This window comes from Suillus bovinus, assembly GCF_016758785.1.
Source record: "Suillus bovinus strain UH-Sbo-P2 chromosome Unknown EDB93scaffold_52, whole genome shotgun sequence".
NCBI lineage: Eukaryota > Fungi > Basidiomycota > Agaricomycetes > Boletales > Suillaceae > Suillus > Suillus bovinus.
The window spans coordinates 104,570-125,705 of NW_024542108.1; the positions used below are offsets into that span (position 1 = coordinate 104,570).

A 21,136-nucleotide genomic window follows, 5' to 3' on the forward strand; every position below is an offset into this window, starting at 1 on the left:
TTAAATAGATAACCATCGTCTGTACAGCGCGTCAGCCAACGGTACGGCACCAGTAGTCACGTAGATGAGAGAGAGATTGTACGCAGCCTCTTTTGCAACGGATGCATACTGCTAGAAACGTCAGCCACCATAATCGAACGCGGCAGACGCGCCACTCACCTCGTTTCCCTGCTTTTCGGCAATCTCCAGAACACGCTCGTAATGCGAGACAGCGTGCGTATGAAGACCTTGACAGAGTTTCTAAGATATAATGTGTCAAATGAGAAGAGAAAATCCGTACCAAGCTGATGGAACGCCCGACCAAAATTGTAGTCGACCTCTGCAAGCACCTCATCACCGCAAGATTTCCGGAGTGTTCGATACTGAGACAAGAAGGCCATCCCCTGTTAAAAATGTGAGCTACGGAGTCGATGAGGAGCACAGAAGTCTCACTTGTGCTATCGTGTGGTGTCGATTGTCAGACTGCCGTTGCATAGCTCGACCGAGAGAAGCGATGGCCAGAGACAGGCAGACAACAGGATCTTCAGGGCAATAATCGTATGCATGCAACAAATAGACTGAAGAAAACAATTATTAGGAACTCCTGAAAAGGGATACTAACTTGCATATCGCGCTCTGGTAGCTTTTGGCAGCGAGAGACATCTGACCATAAAGAGTGACGATGATTGGATTGTTCTTCGTAGGCATCCGAACCGCCGTTTTTTCTGTCGCGTTACTCTCCATTGGACCAGGGATCTCCGCTTCTTCATCCACTTCTTCGTCGACTTTCGAAGGCTCTTCCTTGCCCGACGACGACACATTATATTTGCGCCCGACAGGATTCCATTTCATGAGCTCCGGAGTCTTGACCGCAGCATCGTGAATTCGGAGTTCACGAAGCGTATGCTTTTGCAATGTAGAAGAAACGAATGGATCAGTAGGGTGATGTCCGCTGGCTAATGAAACAAGCAGAAGGCGAAAAGCTTCGTTGTTGAACTGGTGGGTGTTGATGATTTTGCGGCATTGTTCTACTGCGACAGAGAACTTGCCAGCATGGATGGCGCATGCTGCAAGACGTGTTACGATGTCGACTTAAAAGAAATAAGACCCTTACTGATGATTGTTATTCGAATCGTGCTCTGTGAATTGGAATCTCGATAGGCATTCGACAAAAGGATATGGCGCAGGACTTCTTCGGCCTGGTCGAGGTCTCCCCGTTTGGTAAGAACGAAGGCATACTGTGAAGTCAAATCAATCAAAAGTCAGACGCATATGAGCTGCGAAAACTGACTTGCATGAAAATCCTTAGCCAGCTTGAAAATGTAACGCCACGGAACGAATCAACCTTCTCGGATGTCTGACTGTCATCTTTGGCTCTGCGGGTGTGCCTGTCGCGTTCTGCGGGAACGGAGGTCAAGATAACATATAGTCACCAAGCCGCATGCCATCACCGACCATTGAGCTCGAGCCTCGACACCATCCTATCCTCGTCTGTATCATCCCTTCGTTGCATTCTTCTCTTCGGGAGCATGCCCTTAAAGTCGTGGTCCTGACAAAACCAGTCAGTCACTCCAGCACAAGCACATCGATACCCATCCAATTACCCTCGTCGTCACAAACAGATTCCTCGTTTCCCTAAACATCTCCACAAGTTTCTCAGCCTCAATCATCCACTCCCTCTCCGCCTCCGCGTCTCCATGCTGCATGCGCGGCCACAGATCCTCGACGCGGGTGTACCCCAAGATCACCTCTCGCTCACGTTGCTCTTCGAGCGCTTTGAGCTCGGCCAAGGTAAGCCTACTTTTACCGGGACCTGGAGTTTTAGCTTTAGTGCGTGATTTCTCTTCGAAGAGAGAGGCGCCTTGAGGTTGAGGAACGGTATCGGGTGTGGGCGTGGCTTCAGGCTGGTTGGGGCGTCGTTTGCGGGTGTCGATGACTGTGGAAGGACAGACGCTTGATTCTTCAGCTTGAACCATGAGAAATGTTCTAACCTTGGTAAACGAGTTCCAGGGCCTTCCGAGGCTCGTCCATGATTTCGTACAGCTCGGCAAGTTTCATCTTCGCATCATTATTAGTTTGATCCGCATCGATGACTAACAGGAAATTAGACTTTAACACAACTTATTAAGAAGTATCTCACCTTGCTTATAGACCTCCGCGGCCTCTTGCAGGTCACCAAGCATCCTACGACATACAGCCACCTGAAGCAGTATGTACATGCTACTGGTCTTTACAGAAGATCAGTATAGAGACCGATATGACGAGGAAAGGAAATGTACCGCAGGTTCTGAGCCAAGAACCTCATATATCGGCCTGGCATCAGCATACATTTCACGCTCAAAATACGAGTCGGCGATCTCTCCAAAAAGAGCGGCGTAATCGAGAACATCTTGTGAGAGAACAATAGACGCGTGCATCTGTATGACTCGTCACACACCCATAGGTTTTGACTATATGTGCAAATACGCACCTTGCCCTCTTCGACGTCTCCCAGCTTTATTCGCGCGATAGCGAGTCGGTGTCGGGCGTTGACGTCAAGAGGATAGTAACCAGGCTGAATATCGCCACTTCGTTCTATAATTACATTGCCGCGATCTTCGGAAGGTAGATCGTATTCTCGGTCGTCTACACATCCATCCCAGAAGCGTTGGCCTGCGCGACCTTGCAACCATCTGCAGCCTTTCCGTATGATTTGGATTGCATGGTCGCATTCTACCATCGTGTTATACAGGTCGGCAAGAACTAAGATGTCAATGAAGCCGAATGTTTGGTTTTGTGACGGTTGGCCAGTCAGAGAGGGGTCAATTGGTTGTGGAGGCCCCGTGGGCTGAACAGTCTGATAGTGTTCAAAGGCAGCCTGGTAAAGGGAGGCACAAAGGGGAAGGTCTGATACTTCAATGAGTATCGGTCGAAGCTCTGCCAGAACTGTCATGTCGTGTGGAAACTGTTTCAAAATTGCAAGAAGAGAGTGTCGAGCCTAGATTGGGTTGATATGTTTAGAGATACGTGAATGAGAAACAACGGGACATACGGCGCGAAGGTCATTTATCTCCTTTGCTAAGCAAGCACGGTCCCAAAGTGCATCGACATTTGTCGGGTCAAGACTATATACCTTGCTGTAGCAATATATGGCTTGTTGGTTATAACCCAAATCTCTGAGAAAATGCGCCGTCAGTCAAGGTTCATGTCAAGATCACGACGCTCACCTTGATTGTGCGGCTAGTCTCTCCCACTCATCCGCATCATGCCGAAGATGCGCTGCCATGATGCGCAGTTGAAGCGCCTTCTTCGTTTCATTGGAATCTTCATAGCATTGAGCGATAACGGACCACGCAGATGACGCACGAGGCTCAATGCGGATGACTTCCTGCATGATTCGTATCGCTTCTGGAATGTTTACATCGACATATGCTTGGTTCCCTTCACCTATGAGGGCGCGTACTTGATGGGAGAGCACGGGTCCGAGCCGACGACCGCGCTAAAAACACGATGCGAAACGGCAGCAAGTTGTGAGTGTGCCCAAAATGAGCTATCGTAGACCACGCACCTTCTTGCCTTTTTTCTTCCCTATCCCAGATGCTTCGCGAAGGTCGTCACGAAACTCCATGTCTTGCTGGGCGATATTAAAATCCCATTCTCGATGAAGCATCGCTGTGCTTGAGACATCGTCCGTCATGCGAATGTTGCTTACTAGTCGACTGCCATCTAGTGCTCAGATACATAAAACCGTCTCAAGGGAGAGATGGATGCACTTGAAATCAGTATCAATCTCTGCCTGGACACTCTGAGGCAATTCAATATCTTCAACTTCCGATTCCTCTTCTTCATCGTCAGATTCAGAGTCATCCGTGTATTCGGACTCTGAGTCCACCAGACTCCCTTCGTCTATTGTGAGATAAGGTCAAGTGGAACTTCAAGATCACGACTTCAAAACTTACAAAAGTCATCGTCTTCATCCATGTTCAATGCGTGTAAGGGTACCAATCAATTCCCCTTGATAAGGTATGCAGCGTGACTGCCGGTCACAAACTAGCTCACCGGGTGGCCCGATGTAAGCCGTGCAGCACTTGGACTTCCACACTCAACTGACCAAGAACTTCCACGACGATTCTGCTCCCTCTCAAACCGCGAACTCCTTCTCAGACGCTAAAACTGGCACAACAACGCGATTGAAATCAACTTACGTAATATATAAGTTTCCAAGCTGTACGCACACAGAGTGCCTGACGCTTACCTGCCAACACCTCTATATGGCCATGGACTCATCACTAGATCTAAACGGTTTGGCAAAGTCTCTACCAGCAGCAAACCTCGAGAAAGCCGAGAAGGACTTGTTGAACAACTTTAAAGGTAAAGAGCTTTTTGTTTAGGCTCCATCCGCGTTACTCACGTTCGACACACGCACAACAAGCTGCTGCGCTAAGTATAACGACCCTTTATCGATCCTCAAGGCATGCATCCAAACGTGCTTACAACGCAGGATATGCTACGGCCTGCCAAGATCTCATGTCTATGATCCAACAGGGCGTTTCTACAGGTGGTGTAGCACTATCTGGGTCAAGCAACCCACCCGGAGATGTGATGACGATCGGGCGAATCATGGACTGGATTGAAGCTAGAATGGAGGCTGTGAAGGCTCGCGAAGAAGAGGAGGATGAGGATGAAGACCGTGAAAAAGAAAAAGAAAGAGTAAGAGGGAGCGTCCCTGCAAGCCGCCCCGACATAAACAAGGACTCCACTCCCCGTCATTTTTTTTCCGGGGACACTACGAGGGACACTGTACATTCAGGTCCCTCTTCTTCCCGTCTGGAACAGCACACTGTATGCTTCCTCATCCTTTTTTTGCGCATTGATTGATGTGCCCTCCTTTTCTTAGGCTGCTCCAGCGCCTTTGACTCCGCATTCCCCTTTTACAGTTAACATAACCAATGTTTCCAACAGACAAACTTCGCCTACGCCATCCGCTGTGCCACCCGCGCGCCAATCAAGCCACCCATATGCAGGGCAACGCCCATCCAAGTCCCGTGCCTCAGGCACCAAGAAAGACATCCCCGAAACATTCTCCATCGGCCCACCTATCACAGCGTGTCTTACCCCGTCAGAGAATATATTCCGCACGTCTCCTGTCACTACTGCAACATCTGTTACAGGAGACTCTGCATTCGCCGACTATACCGCTGGCGCTAAGCGTCGTCATGCTGTCATGATGATGCTCGATTCCACCACTACTTCAGGCGCTACCGAGTCATCTTCACAAGGAAGTAGCGTCTCATCAACAATCACATCCGGCTCTGGAAATACCAGACGCCGAACGCGGAGCTCACGGACGTCTGTCCTTAGCACCAGTCATACACAGACCCAAAACAACTTGGGGGATGCCATGGACGTAGAAGATGAAGGACGAGAACGAAAGCGAGTGGCTAGACGGTGACAACCACAGAATTAGAAGTCATAAAGGTAGGTATGACCTTTAAGTGTATGTCATAAGGTCGCACTGTTTTTCTATCCCATTCTCACACCATCCTTTGGCATCTAATTTAACACACTTCTGATCTTCCGTTTGTATTGCTCACCCTACACGAGTTCTGTATGTACGCTTGATTTCAAGTGATACCAATTTTTGTTTGGCGATCATTTTATCCCCATTACTGTTTTACATTAATATATGCGGTGGTTTATGGTTTACGTAGCAGGGCTGAAATATCATAAAGGAGAACACATCTCAATCCACCGTAACTGTTACAGCCGTTGGCGTTATTCTGCGACTCATCTCCACCTTCCTCGACTTGTTTTGTACACCCAGAACTTGGCTCTTATACCCTTCCGAATCATCAGTCTTGTCATCACAATCAAATATGCGCGTACTCACTATCCGCTCAAAGACTCCTATTTACTGGAGCGAGAAGAGCCTGGAAACGACCCAAACCCGTACGACGCTTGAAGCGCTCCAAAGGCCGCTTCATAATTTTTTGGCTGTGACTGCCCAGGGGAAGTCTGCTTCTTGTCCTTTTGTGATTTGATCAGAGCTTCTGATGATGTGTTGGGGGTCACAGTGCTTGATGATGTAAATGATTTAAAAAGAAACATTTTCAGTGATAACAGCGAAGATGATAGAGCCCTAGGATTTCTCTTAGTGAATAAGTGAATAGCCCTTAACATTTATACTGCAATGTAGAATTGAGGCGTATACCGTACCGTAGTATCGGCACCACTGACTCGACACAGCATGTGACATTCAACCTGTGCACGCAGTCTACTACTGTGCAATGAACACTGTCCATATTTAGTGAAGATGTAGCCATGACCATCGCACTACCCTCAACCATAATTAAACGCGTAGCTTGTGTGTGACTTCGTTTCAGATGGCGCAGCTATGATTGTCTGAAGTGCGACTGCGGTCACCGTGCACCTGCCATCGGGAGTATGATAGTACCGTGCTATTGTATGTCGTTTGACAGTGATTGAGTACTACCAGGTCGAACGTAACCCAATTTGGACCTCTACATCATGGGGTCAATTTCAGAACTAGCACAGGTATGTTATGTGATTACTGGCATGACTCGAACTGTAAAGTAGTCACTGACTCACGGTGAACATCAAGACTTGACCATTTGAAGAACATCAAATGTGATTGCCGATCGGCATTCAAGCACTGGTCTTCTAGTAAGCGCTGAGTATTGCTGGGGCTGCGTCCTAAATTGTGACGTAATTAGTACAACAGGTGCGGAGATCCAACTTCGACTGTTGTACTGACGAAAACGATCTGACGCGAAGGCTCCTGTGAGGTTGGGCTGAGTCCGAGTGTTAGCTCGGGCTGGACGCTGAAGGATTGAGCCGCTGGGTGGGCGGGCAAACGAACAGCGATTTGTGTGGAGCCTTGCGGAAGAACGATGGATAGATGAATAAGATGAATTGATGGTGCGAAAGAATCAATGGATGTAGCGGTGGGTGGGGTGGAACGAACTAACGTATGGTATGGTATTATGAATGTGAGGGGCGAGTAAACGAGAGGATAGTAATAGATATTCTGATACGCAGATACTACGATTCGAATAGTAACGAGAAGGTAGAAAGACCAAGCGTCACGCTCAGTTGGACGCGTGGTGCTGACTCTCCGGCAAGCTCCGAATCGGCACCTTGTCATTCCAACTTCGACTGTTGTACTGACGAAAACGATCTGACGCGAAGGCTCCTGTGAGGTTGGGCTGAGTCCGAGTGTTAGCTCGGGCTGGACGCTGAAGGATTGAGCCGCTTACCCACTGCTGGTGAGCTCCAACTGCGGCTGATCTCAGCGGCCAACCCAACAGAGCGATCTAGCTTATTAATGGTTTGTGTGGATATTTGCCAGGCCGCCGAGGTGTTGCGTTGCGACTTGCTCGAATGCCCTGATGTAAGTCTCATACGCTAGGGATTTCCATCGACCCGCTATGCGCACTATTTCTGGGTCTACTTTGTTAGCGAGGTAGAATGAGGCGCCGCCGATTCTAAATGAATGTCCAAACGTTGTTCCCCAGTTCCAGGCGGTTAATATGCTGTTGATGCTTTCGATGGCGCGAGTCTTGACCATTGGGCGAATGACTCCTTTGTTGTCCCTCCACGAGAATAATGGGTCGTCTGGTAGCGCTGGGACTACTTCTGCTAAGTTTCGCAATGCCTGAATTGGGCAGAGATCTCCTTGTTCTACAATGAAAACGGATTGAGGCTCTCCCGATTTTGCTGTCTTGGCTTGTGGGAGATCAAGTCTGGCATAAGGTTTCCCAGTCAGATCGAATCCGAGGTGAACATCTTTTCGCGTGATGTGTTTTGACTTGTCGAAACTTGCGCGAGTGTTGACTGCGACTTCCCCGAACCGCATCATCCCAAAGAAGGCACAGCTGGACATTGCCCATATGCACGCGTCAAATGGTTGATCTATTCGTAGGGTGGCCTTGATGGCAGCTAGCATATGGAGTGTGATTGGGGGTCGGATAGGTCTACGGCGAGTTCCTTGCAGGTTCTCCATTCCGCGAAGTGACCAGTTGATCCGCGTGAAGTGTTCTGGTGATAGCGGAGGTGGCCATCCTTGTGCCAAATGCCAGGCGCGGATTGCAGAGAGGTATTTTCTCGCGACTGATACGGAAACTGGCTCAAAGGGTACTGTTTCGGTTGTCGCAGACTCTAGAAAATGTTTTGTTGCGGAAGGATCGGAAACGGCCCAAAGGGCAAATGAGTGCAGCAGTTCGAAAGATGCTGGCAGACGGTCAGCTTCTGGGATGGAGAATATGTCGCAAAAAATGTGAAATTTTCTTAAACCCGAGCCATAGCTAGTCGTTTCTCGTAGCGATGCTTGGTTGGAGATGTTGGCGAGGAACTGTATGACTGGGTGGTCTATCGTTGACGGTGGAGGGGTGTTGATGCCACGCCAATGAAAAATACGTTCCTCAGCTGCACAGGGGGGGCGGAGGGGAGATTCTCGAAGGGATAATAAATTCTGGGGTGTGGGGGGTGTGGTTTCAATTGACGAGGAGGTCAGACTGTAACAAATGACATTTTGTCGCTGAGATGCGACGGGAGTGGAAAATCGGTCTTGAATGATGGGCCAGAAGAATTGCCTAGAAAGGTTTGAATGTCGCCTCGCGAGAGTGGATCTGAGATGTTGATTTGACCAGGTACGTGCTCGACTTTGAGATGTATCCCATGGTGCGCCTATATCAAGATAAGTAAGCTTGAAATCCATGCTCGTTGATATTACCTGTAGCAAATAGATTTCCTTGAGGATGATGTTTGTTGGCTGATTGCGTGAGCGGCCTTTGTTTATTGCCATGACTACTCCAGCATTGTCCGAACGGACTAGGATGGATTGGCCTTTCACATCTGCTCGTTCGGATAGCCCAAGATGGAGGGCTAACCTCAAACCTAGCTCTACTGCGGTAGCTTCGGCCCAGCCAATGTCGTGTTCGCAGCCTGGGCCCACCTTGAAACCCTCTTTCCATTTCCATGCTGCCCAATGCTGGCCGATCACGATGCCTACTCCGAAAGATGTGCTCGCATCGCCCCACCACTGGGGGTCGATTGGGTGTTGGGTGCGTAGAGGTCTTTCGCGTGGGGATACTGATAGGATCTCTGTTACCCAGTGTAAGTCGGCAGAAAGCGAGCTCGGTACATGAAGACGCGCTCGTCGTGATTTGAATTTGTTGGCGAAAAGGGCCACTGATCGAAGGAAAGGGCGAATCAGTGGGAATATCGATGATACATGGACTAGCTTGCCGTGCAGGCTTGCTGCTTCGTTTGCTGTGAAACGCGTGCCCTTTGCTAGCCACGATTGTAACAATGATAGGATTTTTCCATTTTCTCTTCCGGGAGTGAGACTACTCTTCGTGATAAGTCCCAGTCGAAGCCAATGTAACGTTGGATAATTGCGAAGGCCCGCAGTTTCTCTAAGCTCCATGGTACTCCGAAGGCGGCTGACAGCTCGATGAATTCTTCTTCTGTCCACTTCTGGTGCGGGAGGCGGATGACGAAGAAGTCGTCTACCCATTTTCGAATTGGGCCGAAACCAGCTTTCTCGTATATGGCCACTAGCATGTCTGCTACTGAGCCGAAGACTCCTGCGCTTGAGCTTAAGCCAAACATGAGGGCTCGATCGACGTAAACCCGACCGCGCCATAGAATGCACAGGGCCCACTGTTGGCTGGGGTGGACCGGTATAATTCGGTACGCTGATGCGATGTCGAATGTCGCTGCGACACACCCATCTGGTAGCGAGAGAATCAACTCCACTACACTGTCGAATGTGCCCCATTCTGTTGGGAATGCGTCTGGGTCTATGCCTGCATTGACAGAGGGGCTTTCGGGATTGTCGCGTGGGTATGACATGTCTTGAACGAGTCTGAATTTCGTGGAATGAGGCTTCGGTACGAGGCCAAGTGGGGACGTGCGAAAAGGGCCGATTAAGGATTCTAGTTCCGAGATTGAGTATGCGCGAGAGTAACGCCCAGCGTTCTGCTCGCTGATTATATATTGGTCTATGATATCGACATTTAGTTGTGAAGATGTGTGGTTCTCGAAAGGATAGTGTGGTTTTCGGTGTTTCTCTGACTCCTACGTCGAAGCCTTCCTTTATATTGGATATCATATGTCCCCATTCCTCGTATATATTATATTCATATAGTAGTTCTTCGAGTTTCGATGTGATGAGGGGTGTCACCACCTGCCTAGGATCTAGGACGGACTGCTCTGCAGGTTCCTGCGCCATGGGCAGCATCTCCACAGATGCTGCATCCATGGTAATTGATGCATGCGTTGGCAAAGTGGCAACTGGAGAATCTCGCCCAGCTGATGCAGAAAATCTTTCCGCCCGGGGCTGCAAGGGCATGTGCGCTCTTAGCTGAGGTTGCAATTCGGGCCACTGGGTGCCCGGTGACGGTTGATTCTGCTGTGCAGTCGCCTGGTAAGTGGTCTGCTCCTCCACACCGAAAGCACTGCAGTCTGGCCTTCTTCTTCTGTGGATGATGGGATGGCGACGAGGATGGCGGAGATGGCCTCTTAAGTTGTGCTTGGCTGTACGATGCAGTGACGGCGGGTTGCCTGGTTACTATGCGAGTTGCAATGATGGTAAGTGCTTTGTCGTCTAGCTGGGATAGGTCGTGTTGCGGATGCTGTGCTACCGTTTCACGTTGTTGGATGTCATACTCGACTGCAATATCCCATGAGTGGGAGCGGCTCAAACCCAGGACTACACTGTGGTGGGCTTTCAGTGCCTTCGCGCGTGCGGCCCCGTGGTAATGACCCGTGCGATCTTCTGCTGCATCAGCCGCTCCTATCCAGTCTGACAACGTTATGCTCCTCTCATTCCGGCGATCGAGCCCTTTGGCCATCAGCGAGCCTGACGCAGAGATGGTGAAGGCTTCTTCGCCAGTCCTAATCGCTTGCCATCGAGCCGACGAAGTGAGCGTACTGTATGGGACATATTTGAAGGCTTTGAACGCCTCGTCAACTTTGGGTGGAACGGCTGTAACAACGAGACTGGCATTAGCTCTCGAAATCCTCGGTAATGGCGAGGCGAACACGAAATTGTGGCAGCATTCAGCCCCGGACCACTCTATGGCCAGACAAAAGCTAGCTTGGCCTGCAGCCTGACGTAGCAAGTGGGTCGCCTTTAGCGACTGAGCCTATAGCTCTGATAATTCGCACTGGCCTTCAGCTCAGTGTTGAGATCGAGTGCGCTTGGATGCGCAGCTGCATCTGCATGCTTGGGTTAGAAGGTTGGGACCCAAGACGCTGAGCACTGCCTCCTTGGTGCGCGTAGCACGAAACTCGCAAATCTGGCTAAGAACGAGATAGAGATCCTCACCAGTGTCGAGGGGGTTTGCTTTGAAGCCTGGTACCACATCAGGGAGGGAGACCTTGGGCTCGTCCTTCTTGGCTTCGATGATGGCGGCCCTTGCTCTTTCTACTTCCTCTGGCGACGCAAACAATGGAAGTGCGGGAGCCTTAGCCTGAGGGAGGAGCTCAACGGGTTGTGTGGTCCTTATTGCTTGCTCTTGCTCGAGTTGAGCAATCCGGGCAAGCAGCGCTGCCACGTCAACCGTTTGCTGCACTGGTGTTGCGGCAGGTGGGTTCGGTGGACTTGGTGCAGATGGTGTGCTGGCCGGGGCTGGCTGCTTCGATGCTGCTTGCTTGGATGGCTGCTTAGCCGCTGGCTTGGCTGCTGGCTTGGCCGCCGGTTTGGCTGCGGCTGCGGCTGCAGCTGCGGCTCTGGCTGCTGGAGCACCAGGGAGGGGTGTTACTCTGGGTGCGTTGCTTTGAGGCGCTGAATCGTCGTCTGCGTCGGCACCGACGCTAGCGAGTCTGGCTGACTGCCTTGTTGCTGCTGCTTTGGCGCGAGCCGCGCCTTGGCCTAGCTCTTCTGGAGGCTCTGCAGAGTCGGATGGATGCAGTGGCCCTACAGGTGCAGATGATCCTGAGGAACTGGCATGAGGGGCCGGCAGGCCTGGAAGTTGCAGGTTTAGGTGCTGATGGGTCATTGATCAGGCGGATAAGACTGGATCAAGTGAGGTGCGATTATGATAGAAAGTAAGTGATAACGTATGGTATGGTATTATGAATGTGAGGGGCGAGTAAACGAGAGGATAGTAATAGATATTCTGATACGCAGATACTACGATTCGAATAGTAACGAGAAGGTAGAAAGACCAAGCGTCACGCTCAGTTGGACGCGTGGTGCTGACTCTCCGGCAAGCTCCGAATCGGCACCTTGTCATAACCATCCTTGAGATCTTGAGAGCTTGAGAGGATAATCGATTCGATGGCTCAGTACTTGGCTGACTGATCCCCACATCTCGTGTAATGATCAGCTCGATTCCTAAATGAAGCTTATGAATTTAGGTTTGTCAAACACCACAACATGTTACATGACGGCCGCCCACACCTCCAATTGCGACAACCACGGAAAGCATGTTAAAACAGCAACCGACCACAACATCAATCACAACAGCTTCAGCGTGTACACCACGGGCCACCTCCCAATTAGTTAACCCTGGGAGTGGGATGACAACGGTTACAGCTTCATTCGGATGTCGCAAAAGGAATTATCGCGGGCAGGTGTCCCCCCGTCGCCCGATAGGACGAACTTAAAGTGCAAGGGTCACGAGAAAGGGTACTTCGGCGAAGCACAGAATTCCTTCACACCAGTCCTGGCTTTCATGAAAGCAGAGAAGGATGCAGCAATATTGCTTACGTCAAAGTTGAAAGGATGGTGAGCAAGCACACTAATGACTATTACGACCACTGGCAGTTGCAGTTGACGATGACCAATCAATTGAATTCTAAGCACTTGTTTTTTTATCACCATACTCCACTGCAATTTATTTTGTCGCCAGGCTTGATGTTGGTATCCGTTTGACGTGCTGATTTTCACTTCCGGTTCCACATTCTGAAGTCAGGGTTTTGCACTTTCGCTTCATCCAAATTGCAGTTTATCGTCCTGTCCAGTGTCCACTGCCATGTCCATTATTAATGACCTCGCCTATGTCGACGTCCCATAATCTCATGGCGTCGCGAACACACCGACCTACTGCCTCCTTTCCATCTGGCGACAACGATACTACATTCCTCCTTGTTCAACATAATATGACCTCTAATAATGTGCTGCCAGTGAGCAAGCTTTTCGGCTCGTTTAGCTATATATGGTGTTTCATCTACATCCAACCCGGCGTTGCATCGAGTACCGGGACGTCAGAAGGCGATGCGGAGAAGGCGGAGAAGTTATAGCGGAGAGGACGCCGCTGTGAACCTGACGCCAGGTTCAGGGGTACCCAACGAATCATTCGCATGGCTGATGGAGTCCCATGATATCTTGCCATGCGAACTCGGTCACGCCGCGCATACAATTTACTGGATGCAGAGACTGGACTCTACTCGGAACTCGCTGAGGCCCGTGTCCGCATTTATCAATTTTGTGCTGCTGACCCCATTCATCGCACTCGTCGAAACCAAAAAAGTGTCTCTATCCCGTAACTGATGTTCTGGTACTATCTGAATTGAATTCTAATCTATTGCTATCATCGATGAACAAGACCAAGTCAATACCTTGACAAAGTCTTACGGAATGGAGATATCGTGCGATTTCTGACTAGCTGGGCAGACCTTGTGTACAAGGATAAATGCTCTATTGCCGATTTGAAATCTAGACGAATTTGGGACCATTGTGCTTCAGCCACATCATTGTTAGCAAATATGTCTAACTCTGACGTGTATCGAACGCTTACGACCAACGATGAAAGCAAAACAATACCACGGTTGTGGATCGTGTGTGGTACTGTCAAAGGTATATAAGGTCGCGAACATCTTACGAAACACGTAAATTGCGAACCCACTCACCTCGTACCTCTCTTGCCAGCTCATAGCAAGGTATAACTTAATCACAACTATAGGTCCGGCCTTGTCCGTCGTGATCCTCGTTGGTACAGTGGATGATCATTCTTGCGTTTATTATAGACAGCCAATGTAACCCTCGCATTGGGTATCTATAATAAACGCAAGGACGAATCCTAACATGCATTACGAACGTTTCCAGCGGTACGGATAAGACAGCATGCGCAGCTGCCTCTGCCTGATACAGTAACACTTTTGCTGCTTCTGGTCAGCATTTATTCCGCCCGTGCCATCGCAAGCTCAGTCCTGTCTGAAATCCTTGCTGGCAGTACTTTTTATGCAATCGCAAGAGAGGACAGTCCAGCGAGGAGGAGCTGCACATGGTGGCCAGGAACCACACATAGAGAACTGACTCTGATACTTCAGGATGGCAACTGCCCCCGATGTTTTCCAGGTAGTTGTAAGGCTTGATGCCGGAAACGAGTGCGAAAATTGGAAGGAGGCGAGGCGAGAACTTTGAGACGTTTGGAGACTTTGCGACGCTGGGTGAAACTCTCTGGATTTGACGACCTAGATGCGGTCTTTTATCAGTACGAGCATCAAGAGATAAGGTATGCCTACCAAATGAGTAGCTCGAGATGGTACGATGAAGACAAAGGGTTGTTTTATGATGAAAGGGAAATGAAAGAACAAGTGATGAGCGTCGACGACGAGGTCATTTGATAAGAAGGTCGTGTCAGGTGACTTGATACGAGCGTTTTTAAAAATACAAGGCGATGTGCGTCAAAGGGAGATGAAAGAAATAAGAATGTATCCGTGTGTTTCGGATACGAAGAGTGAAGCTCTTCGTATTGACGCGGTGTTTTGATATGAAGCACGGGTCTGTGCGTAAAAGGACACAGAGTCTTTACATAGCTTTTTAGAAGTAAATGTCATATTGATGACTCACTGTGCTATAGGCTACGTGCAGCGCACGGGGAACAACGGCCTTCAAGTTGCGCTGGGAGATGCACAGTACGTAGATCTCATGTCAGCGCAGGCCGGGCCAGTCCAGTCCTTCATTATTCCCGCTAAAACTTCTTTGATGCACGGAACTGCCCAGCGAGGGTAGGTGGATGTATTGGACGCCATGGCGCAAGAAGTCAGGAATCGCCGCACTCAGCATGCACGATTGCAAGAAGTGCTGTTTCAGGTCGACATGGAAGCCAATGTTCTAGTACTGTTTTTTAGAGGCAAACATCGTGTGTCGAACCGATCACTTACCATGAGCCACAGTCGGCGTAAGCAAGTATTACTCGCATTTCCGGGGCAGGCTTGCGCTGACGTGGTAGATATGTGATATATAGTCTCGCAGGCCCGTTAACTTCCTAGTTTCATGTTTCATTGGCAGGCGAAAGTTGGAAATCAGCATTGGGTCTAGATGATTGATGCTATAAATAGGCCTGGCCATATTGGACAGCTCACCGCGGACGAGTCGGATTCTTGAACCAGTTCACTCCAAAAATGGAATGACATCATTCAAATTATCGGACAGACACGGGGCGTAGATCATTCATCGATACGCTATTATGAGACGCCTCGAGGCTCAAGCATGTAAGTACTTCGATAAGATAAAGTTTAAAGTCACCAAGTATTAAATCATCCATTGCATGAACTTTCCCATTCTTGATCACACCGTTTGATTGCTGCAAGCACAAAACGGCGACCATTCCATTCTGATCATCAAAGCGTCAATTTCATCAAAGAAGCTATATTAGGGACGAACGGATGGATCAACGCCCACGTAAGTGATGATGTTGTCTGCGTTGCGTCTGAATACATGGCGGTGAGGTGGCAGTCAGTAGTACATAACATCTATGTGACATGTTGATGGAACATGTTGTATTAAATAGTACAAGCGCTAGAAACAATAACTATACATACAAAGCCCGTAACCAATATGGTGCTTGTCATGGGTGGTCACCGCTTGGGCTCATGTCTCGCAGAGTGACATCGACGACACCAAGCTCAACGACAGGTGGTCCGTCCACCTCCCGTGTGTGCTGTGCCGTGGGCATGGCAATGAGGACAGCTACGCTTACAGAAGAGGGTGCCGATGTTGACGGAGATGAAGATACAGGTGTTGGAGGGGCAATCGGAGATGATGTTGCCGGTGCTGATGAAAATGTTGTACGGTAAGGTCGTAGGAAGCGCATCGTGCGAGACGACGAGTCAGATCGGGTTTGAGGTGACTGTGACCTCGAGGACCGTGGAGTTGGAGAAGATTTAATATGAGCGGCGTAGACAGGCTGTCACATGAAGTTAGCGACAGCACTTGGAGAAGGTTCTGCACCAAAGAAGCATACCATTATGTCATCCCAAGAACATTTCACGTCAGCTGGACTCTCCTCTTCGCCACTGCGAAGCCATGCTTCCCACAACTTGGGTTTCTTTCCAATGTCTCTTCGTCTACGACTCCCTCTGGGATCGTATGCTTGGTGAGGGAGCCATGTCCCTGCCCGGATAGCTTCTTCTACAATGCGTTGATGACGTCGTCGGAGTACAAGGCTGCGAATAACAATGGCGGATGAGACAGCAAGGAGAAGCACGAGTGTAGCTATTAACGCCGTATAGGACATAGATGTAGAACCATATGGTGGATTTTGAATGGAAGTAGACATTGCGAGTCGTCAATGGTAGTGAAAGCAAGAAACGGGAGACACGCACCAAGAAAGGTGTAAACTGTGAGTGGCGAAGCGATCATTTTGGTATTATGGGGATAAGTTTAGGGCAATGTGATTTAATGCATATGAAACCGAACCGGTTCGGGGATGTAGGATAACGCAAGCGAAGAAATTCCGAGGCCACGGGAACAGGTGAGTAGAGGTCAAAAACAGAGGAGTGAGGGAAACATTGAGGAGCAGTGTGAGAAATGGTTTAGCCATGTCACCATAACAATCAAATAGACTCACGATACAAGGCAGCGCTCGAAGTTAAGCTGGGTTCGGCACTGTTCGTACTACTGGTATCACTCATTGAAGCGGTAGGAGAACCAGTAAAGGAGGATAGAAATAATGGTGATGAAGTGCTCGACATTTCGAGTGCCGAACTGGTTGACAGTTTGAGGAGTAAGTGGGAGTAAATCGTCGGAGATTTTTTAATGCGTGAGGTCTTGAGAATACAAGGGCACAAAAGTGAGACAGTCGAAGAAACGTGCGCGTAAATGTTTCGTCGTCGTCTACAGCGACGACCTGGTCGCACTGATCGACGTTCGCATTCGATATCAACCTCGGTGAACGCTATTCACGGAAAATTGCGAAATTAATTCGCACACTTCCAGCGAGCTGCATGACCCATGATGGCAAAAATTTAATCATCCACGTCTCTTCGAGGCTTCTCAATGATCACTGCACCGAAACGTGGCCCGTCCGGCCTCATCCAAGGAAATCCAATATCCTTTGCAAACATGCCACGCATCGATCGTGTATGATGCTATCATTACTCCCCGGTTGATACCGAACAGCGTGGATTCAGTCTCAGACTATTGCCTCAGCGAGTCCATGGCCCTGACATGATGAGGTCGATATGACAGTTCGGCTCTCGGCGAGGTACTGCCGATTCTACAAGGTAAGTGAACACGTGTTTCCGTACTAATTAAAACAAGCCGTCGTCCTGGTAAATTATCAGGGGATAGCGGAGGCATATTCTGTTTCCGTTTCATTTGTGGCATGACAAGCGTGGAGTAGCAACTCCGTCGCTGAAAACTCATCCTGTAGGTGTATTGCTTGATCTTGTGAAAGTAAAATATTTACTTGGGCATTTGCCTTGACTGAAGGGGTTGTGAATATGTTCCTTGTTTTCTGCTAGCAGGAATATATCTCTTGTCATCAATCAAATCTATGGGATACTTTGCGGATACAAACAATACTGTTCACCAATGCTCTGCAATGCATGTGTACACACCACAGCTTGAGCGACACTGCACGCCCTTGAATTCAACATCGTCCATTTGGGGCGGGTGCCTTATATGGGCGTGGTGTTCAGGAGAGGGGACACCCGTGTCTTTTTCTCTTCATCCCTGTGAATGCTCCGAGGCGTGCACAAACACGTACGCCCTGACATATACCCAAACATTTAAAAGCGCTGGACCCTGGTTTGGTTCGCTCTCAGTCTTCTCATACAGTTCCCGGCGTTCAACCTCAACTTGCCCTGACCTCAACTCTCAGTGTGTATATATACCTCACGATCTTCTAACAATCGGGGGTTCGATTCCGAGTATCTCCAGCTTTTGAAAGGCGAGATCAGGCTGCTATCACTTGGAAAATCTCGCCTGATCAGATATGGGAGCTCATCAATAATCCATATACACGTTGAAGCTACGCAAAAGGCGCCATGAAATCCGGGTGAGATGCGCAGCATTTTCTTTAGATGGAAAATTCCCCGCCACTGTTGACATCGGCCTCTGCGCATACACGCGGCATATCTTTGCTATCGTCAAAGAAGCTGGACTCGGTGATCTTCTGCCAGGCAATGTAAGGTTAAATCCATTTCGACTTAATGTCACTACTCGGATAATGAGTTTGCTCATCCTTCCAAGGGGATACCGATGCATCACGATTTTACACAATCATCGTTCACAGTTCACCACAGAACATCCAGAAGCTATTTAGTGCAGCTGTACGTTAGCTAGCCCTAATTCGTTTGCGTGATCTTGACTTCTACATTCTAGCGCATGCCACAGCGATGAGACCCGAAGACCGAAGGTGCTCGCCGACTCATCAGCGCAAGGCTAGTCTTCATAAGGCTAACTTATATCCTGTAGGCTGTGCTGCGCACATAACGAGTTGTCGGTCATACGATATGACACTTACCTTCGAAAAAAGTCCTAGACCATTCGGGGCGTAATTAATGCCGACTAGAAGCAGCAGTTTATGTAAAGACCTAGTCTGCACTGGCGTGCTGTGTGTTTTGCTACGGCGCCCACTTCTTCTACCCATCCTTGCTAGTTGTGTCCTGGCATGGTGCAGTACGTCAGAACCCAAGTAGCAAGGATGATAGAGCGGAGCTGGCGCTAAACGGGAGTCTCAAGTCTCAAAATCTCGCCCTTCAGCGCAAGCCTAATATTACGGCTTACTTATTTCCTATAAGCCTGGCGCATGGTAAGTTCGTGGTTATACGATCCAATAATTGCTTTTAACGAACCTTGAAAATTATAGTGCGATGCCATCCAGAAGGAGCAGTATCTGCGCACACCGTTAAATGTGCTGTACCAGTGCGCCGGGTACCAGCAACGACTGTCCTTGCAGTTGCTTGCAGTGAGGCAGCCCCCGTAGCCCACAGTACGCTGCTCGTTGCTGTTAGTCGGTGGTGGTAAAGGAGGTATTGAGAGGTTGGTGGGTTGGCAACTTATTTTTCCTGAGCTGTTCGCGACCTTATATACCTATCGCATGCGTGGTCAAACCACACACCAACACCAATTGTGGTTGTATTGTTTTCTGGCTGCACAGTGTCACCGAATTTCAGAGCGAGACATTTTTCTGATGATGTGGCTGAGGCACAAGGGCGATGGTCTGCAGTGGCAGCCTTAATTTGGCAGAGGTTTCATGTCGACAATAGAGCATCATCCTTGTACGATTTCGTTTCCAGGTAATGCTCGTCTAGTCAGAAACCGCACAATGTCTTGAAATCCTGCAAATCCGTATCCACCACAGGCTGTGTTCTTGGCCAGGTGCCGTGACGTTATAGTCTGACTCATGTACGCGACGGAGGCCTTGTCGCTGAATAAAGCCACGGCGAGAATCCACTATCTGGGAGATGTTCTTCGCTTGTCTCATGTATTTTTGTCATTTCGCGCCGGCCGATGGGTGAAACTGAGGTATTTGGAATTGAGCCCACGAGTTGAAGTCGACTATATATTTTTGTGTGGCGAAGATTCTAGTGATCATCGATCATCTCTTTAATTTCAAATGAATTAACAGTGCCCAAGTCAGGAAATCGTGACGTCGTGGTGAGCTTCCTCTCAATTCGAATGTCGAGTTACTGCTGACGTCTTTTTCATCTCAGCAGTAGGAGAAGACATGGATAAATACTTCATGCTTTCAGGCCAATCTCACTGTTGTGAAGCATCTCAGATAAGTTCAAAGGTCTTCAAATGTCCCCCTACAATACCCATTGTGTAAGCAGCATTGAAATCTGTACAGAAGCAGCGACCCCCAACTACGTACGCACAATCAACTTACAACCATGATACCAAAGCTCGAGATAATTCACTGTGGTGATGCACTGCTCTGGCCACTACGCAAGATCGCATTGTCTTTTGCCACGCTAAATGTTAGGGCGAGGAGTCAGTCATGCCATTGCTGAATCCGGATACAAAAACACCATCATACTCACAAACGTTACACATTTCAGGCTGCAACATTCACTGTCCACGGTGCAGGGTAAGTGTCCGTCGACGCACCCAGCACTGATGGCCGTAGACACTGTCAAAGCAACGATCGTGTGAGGAAGGAGAAACGGAAACGCATTGTTGTGCAAGGTGATGAATCTGCTAGAATGATAACTCTGAGGATGGGAAGACACAATAAAAAGATTGCTTGCTGTTATATACCGAGTGTAGTAATGGAGGACGCAGACTCCGACCGGTCAGTTTGGAAGAACGGTTATTGCTGTTGAATGGCACAAATTTAGGCAGAAGCTGTAGGCTGAAAGCTACTTCATAGTCGATGGTAGCGTGGCTGAAACTTTACTTCTCAGTGAGCAGATGGTGCAATGTCTGCTGATGCTCCGTCACGTCCGAGCTGAAGTGCAATTTGAAATCGCAAAAACTTCATCCTCAACGGAATCACCGCCTTAAATCGGGGAATTAGTAAACTCTCATACGAAAAAACTTAGCCTAGCAGGGCAGTGACTCACACGTCATATGAACTCGAGGAAAAACCTGGATTGTTTCGCGTTCTTCGACGCACTGTGGAGTTTGACGATAATCTTGGTTGAATGGATGACTCGCTACCGGATTCTAGAAATTAATAAAGTGTCAACAGTTTACCCGACGAGGTGGTAACCTCGCTCGTGGATGAAGTTAGCTGATGTGTATATAAGTAGTTCTTGGTTTGCGTGCCAGTGTTCCAGATAGTCGACAATCATGCACAGATCGAGATACTAGACATGAAACAAACTCTCGGGCTCCTACAGGCTATATCGACAATTCACCCGCTGTGTAAATTGGACGGACGAATTAGGATGCGAGAAATCATTGATGGTATAGCGAAAGATACATTACAACTAAATCATCTATGTGCTGCGTCCATTAATAGACACGCAG

The 21,136-nt window shown here is 49.0% G+C and overlaps 3 protein-coding genes across 3 annotated transcripts; 1 reads left to right on the plus strand and 2 right to left on the minus strand.

Annotated features, from left to right (window-relative positions):
• On the minus strand, positions 1-3,628 carry EDB93DRAFT_1241934 (uncharacterized protein; the record flags this gene model as incomplete). Its single annotated transcript, XM_041451948.1, has 16 exons — positions 1-108; positions 160-227; positions 281-383; positions 433-557; positions 582-1,046; positions 1,094-1,217; positions 1,271-1,377; positions 1,435-1,528; positions 1,584-1,915; positions 1,971-2,072; positions 2,120-2,207; positions 2,259-2,396; positions 2,450-2,956; positions 3,011-3,134; positions 3,186-3,457; positions 3,527-3,628. 16 exons carry the CDS (start codon positions 3,626-3,628, stop codon positions 1-3), a joined length of 2,859 nt encoding a protein of 952 aa, XP_041305094.1.
• Positions 3,629-4,026: 398 nt separating this feature from the next.
• On the plus strand, positions 4,027-5,870 carry EDB93DRAFT_1162658 (uncharacterized protein). The gene is made up of 3 exons (XM_041450088.1): positions 4,027-4,329; positions 4,391-4,800; positions 4,856-5,870. The coding sequence occupies exons 1-3, from the start codon at positions 4,230-4,232 to the stop codon at positions 5,408-5,410; spliced, it is 1,065 nt and encodes a 354-aa protein (XP_041305095.1). The 5' UTR covers positions 4,027-4,229; the 3' UTR covers positions 5,411-5,870.
• Positions 5,871-15,456: 9,586 nt separating this feature from the next.
• EDB93DRAFT_692331 (uncharacterized protein) lies at positions 15,457-17,183 on the minus strand. Its single transcript, XM_041457111.1, has 5 exons — positions 16,785-17,183; positions 16,540-16,554; positions 16,179-16,429; positions 15,757-16,121; positions 15,457-15,687 (listed from the first exon to the last, which is right to left on the minus strand). The coding sequence occupies exons 1-4, from the start codon at positions 16,906-16,908 to the stop codon at positions 15,783-15,785; spliced, it is 729 nt and encodes a 242-aa protein (XP_041305096.1). The 5' UTR covers positions 16,909-17,183; the 3' UTR covers positions 15,457-15,687; positions 15,757-15,782.
• Positions 17,184-21,136: the final 3,953 nt, after the last annotated feature.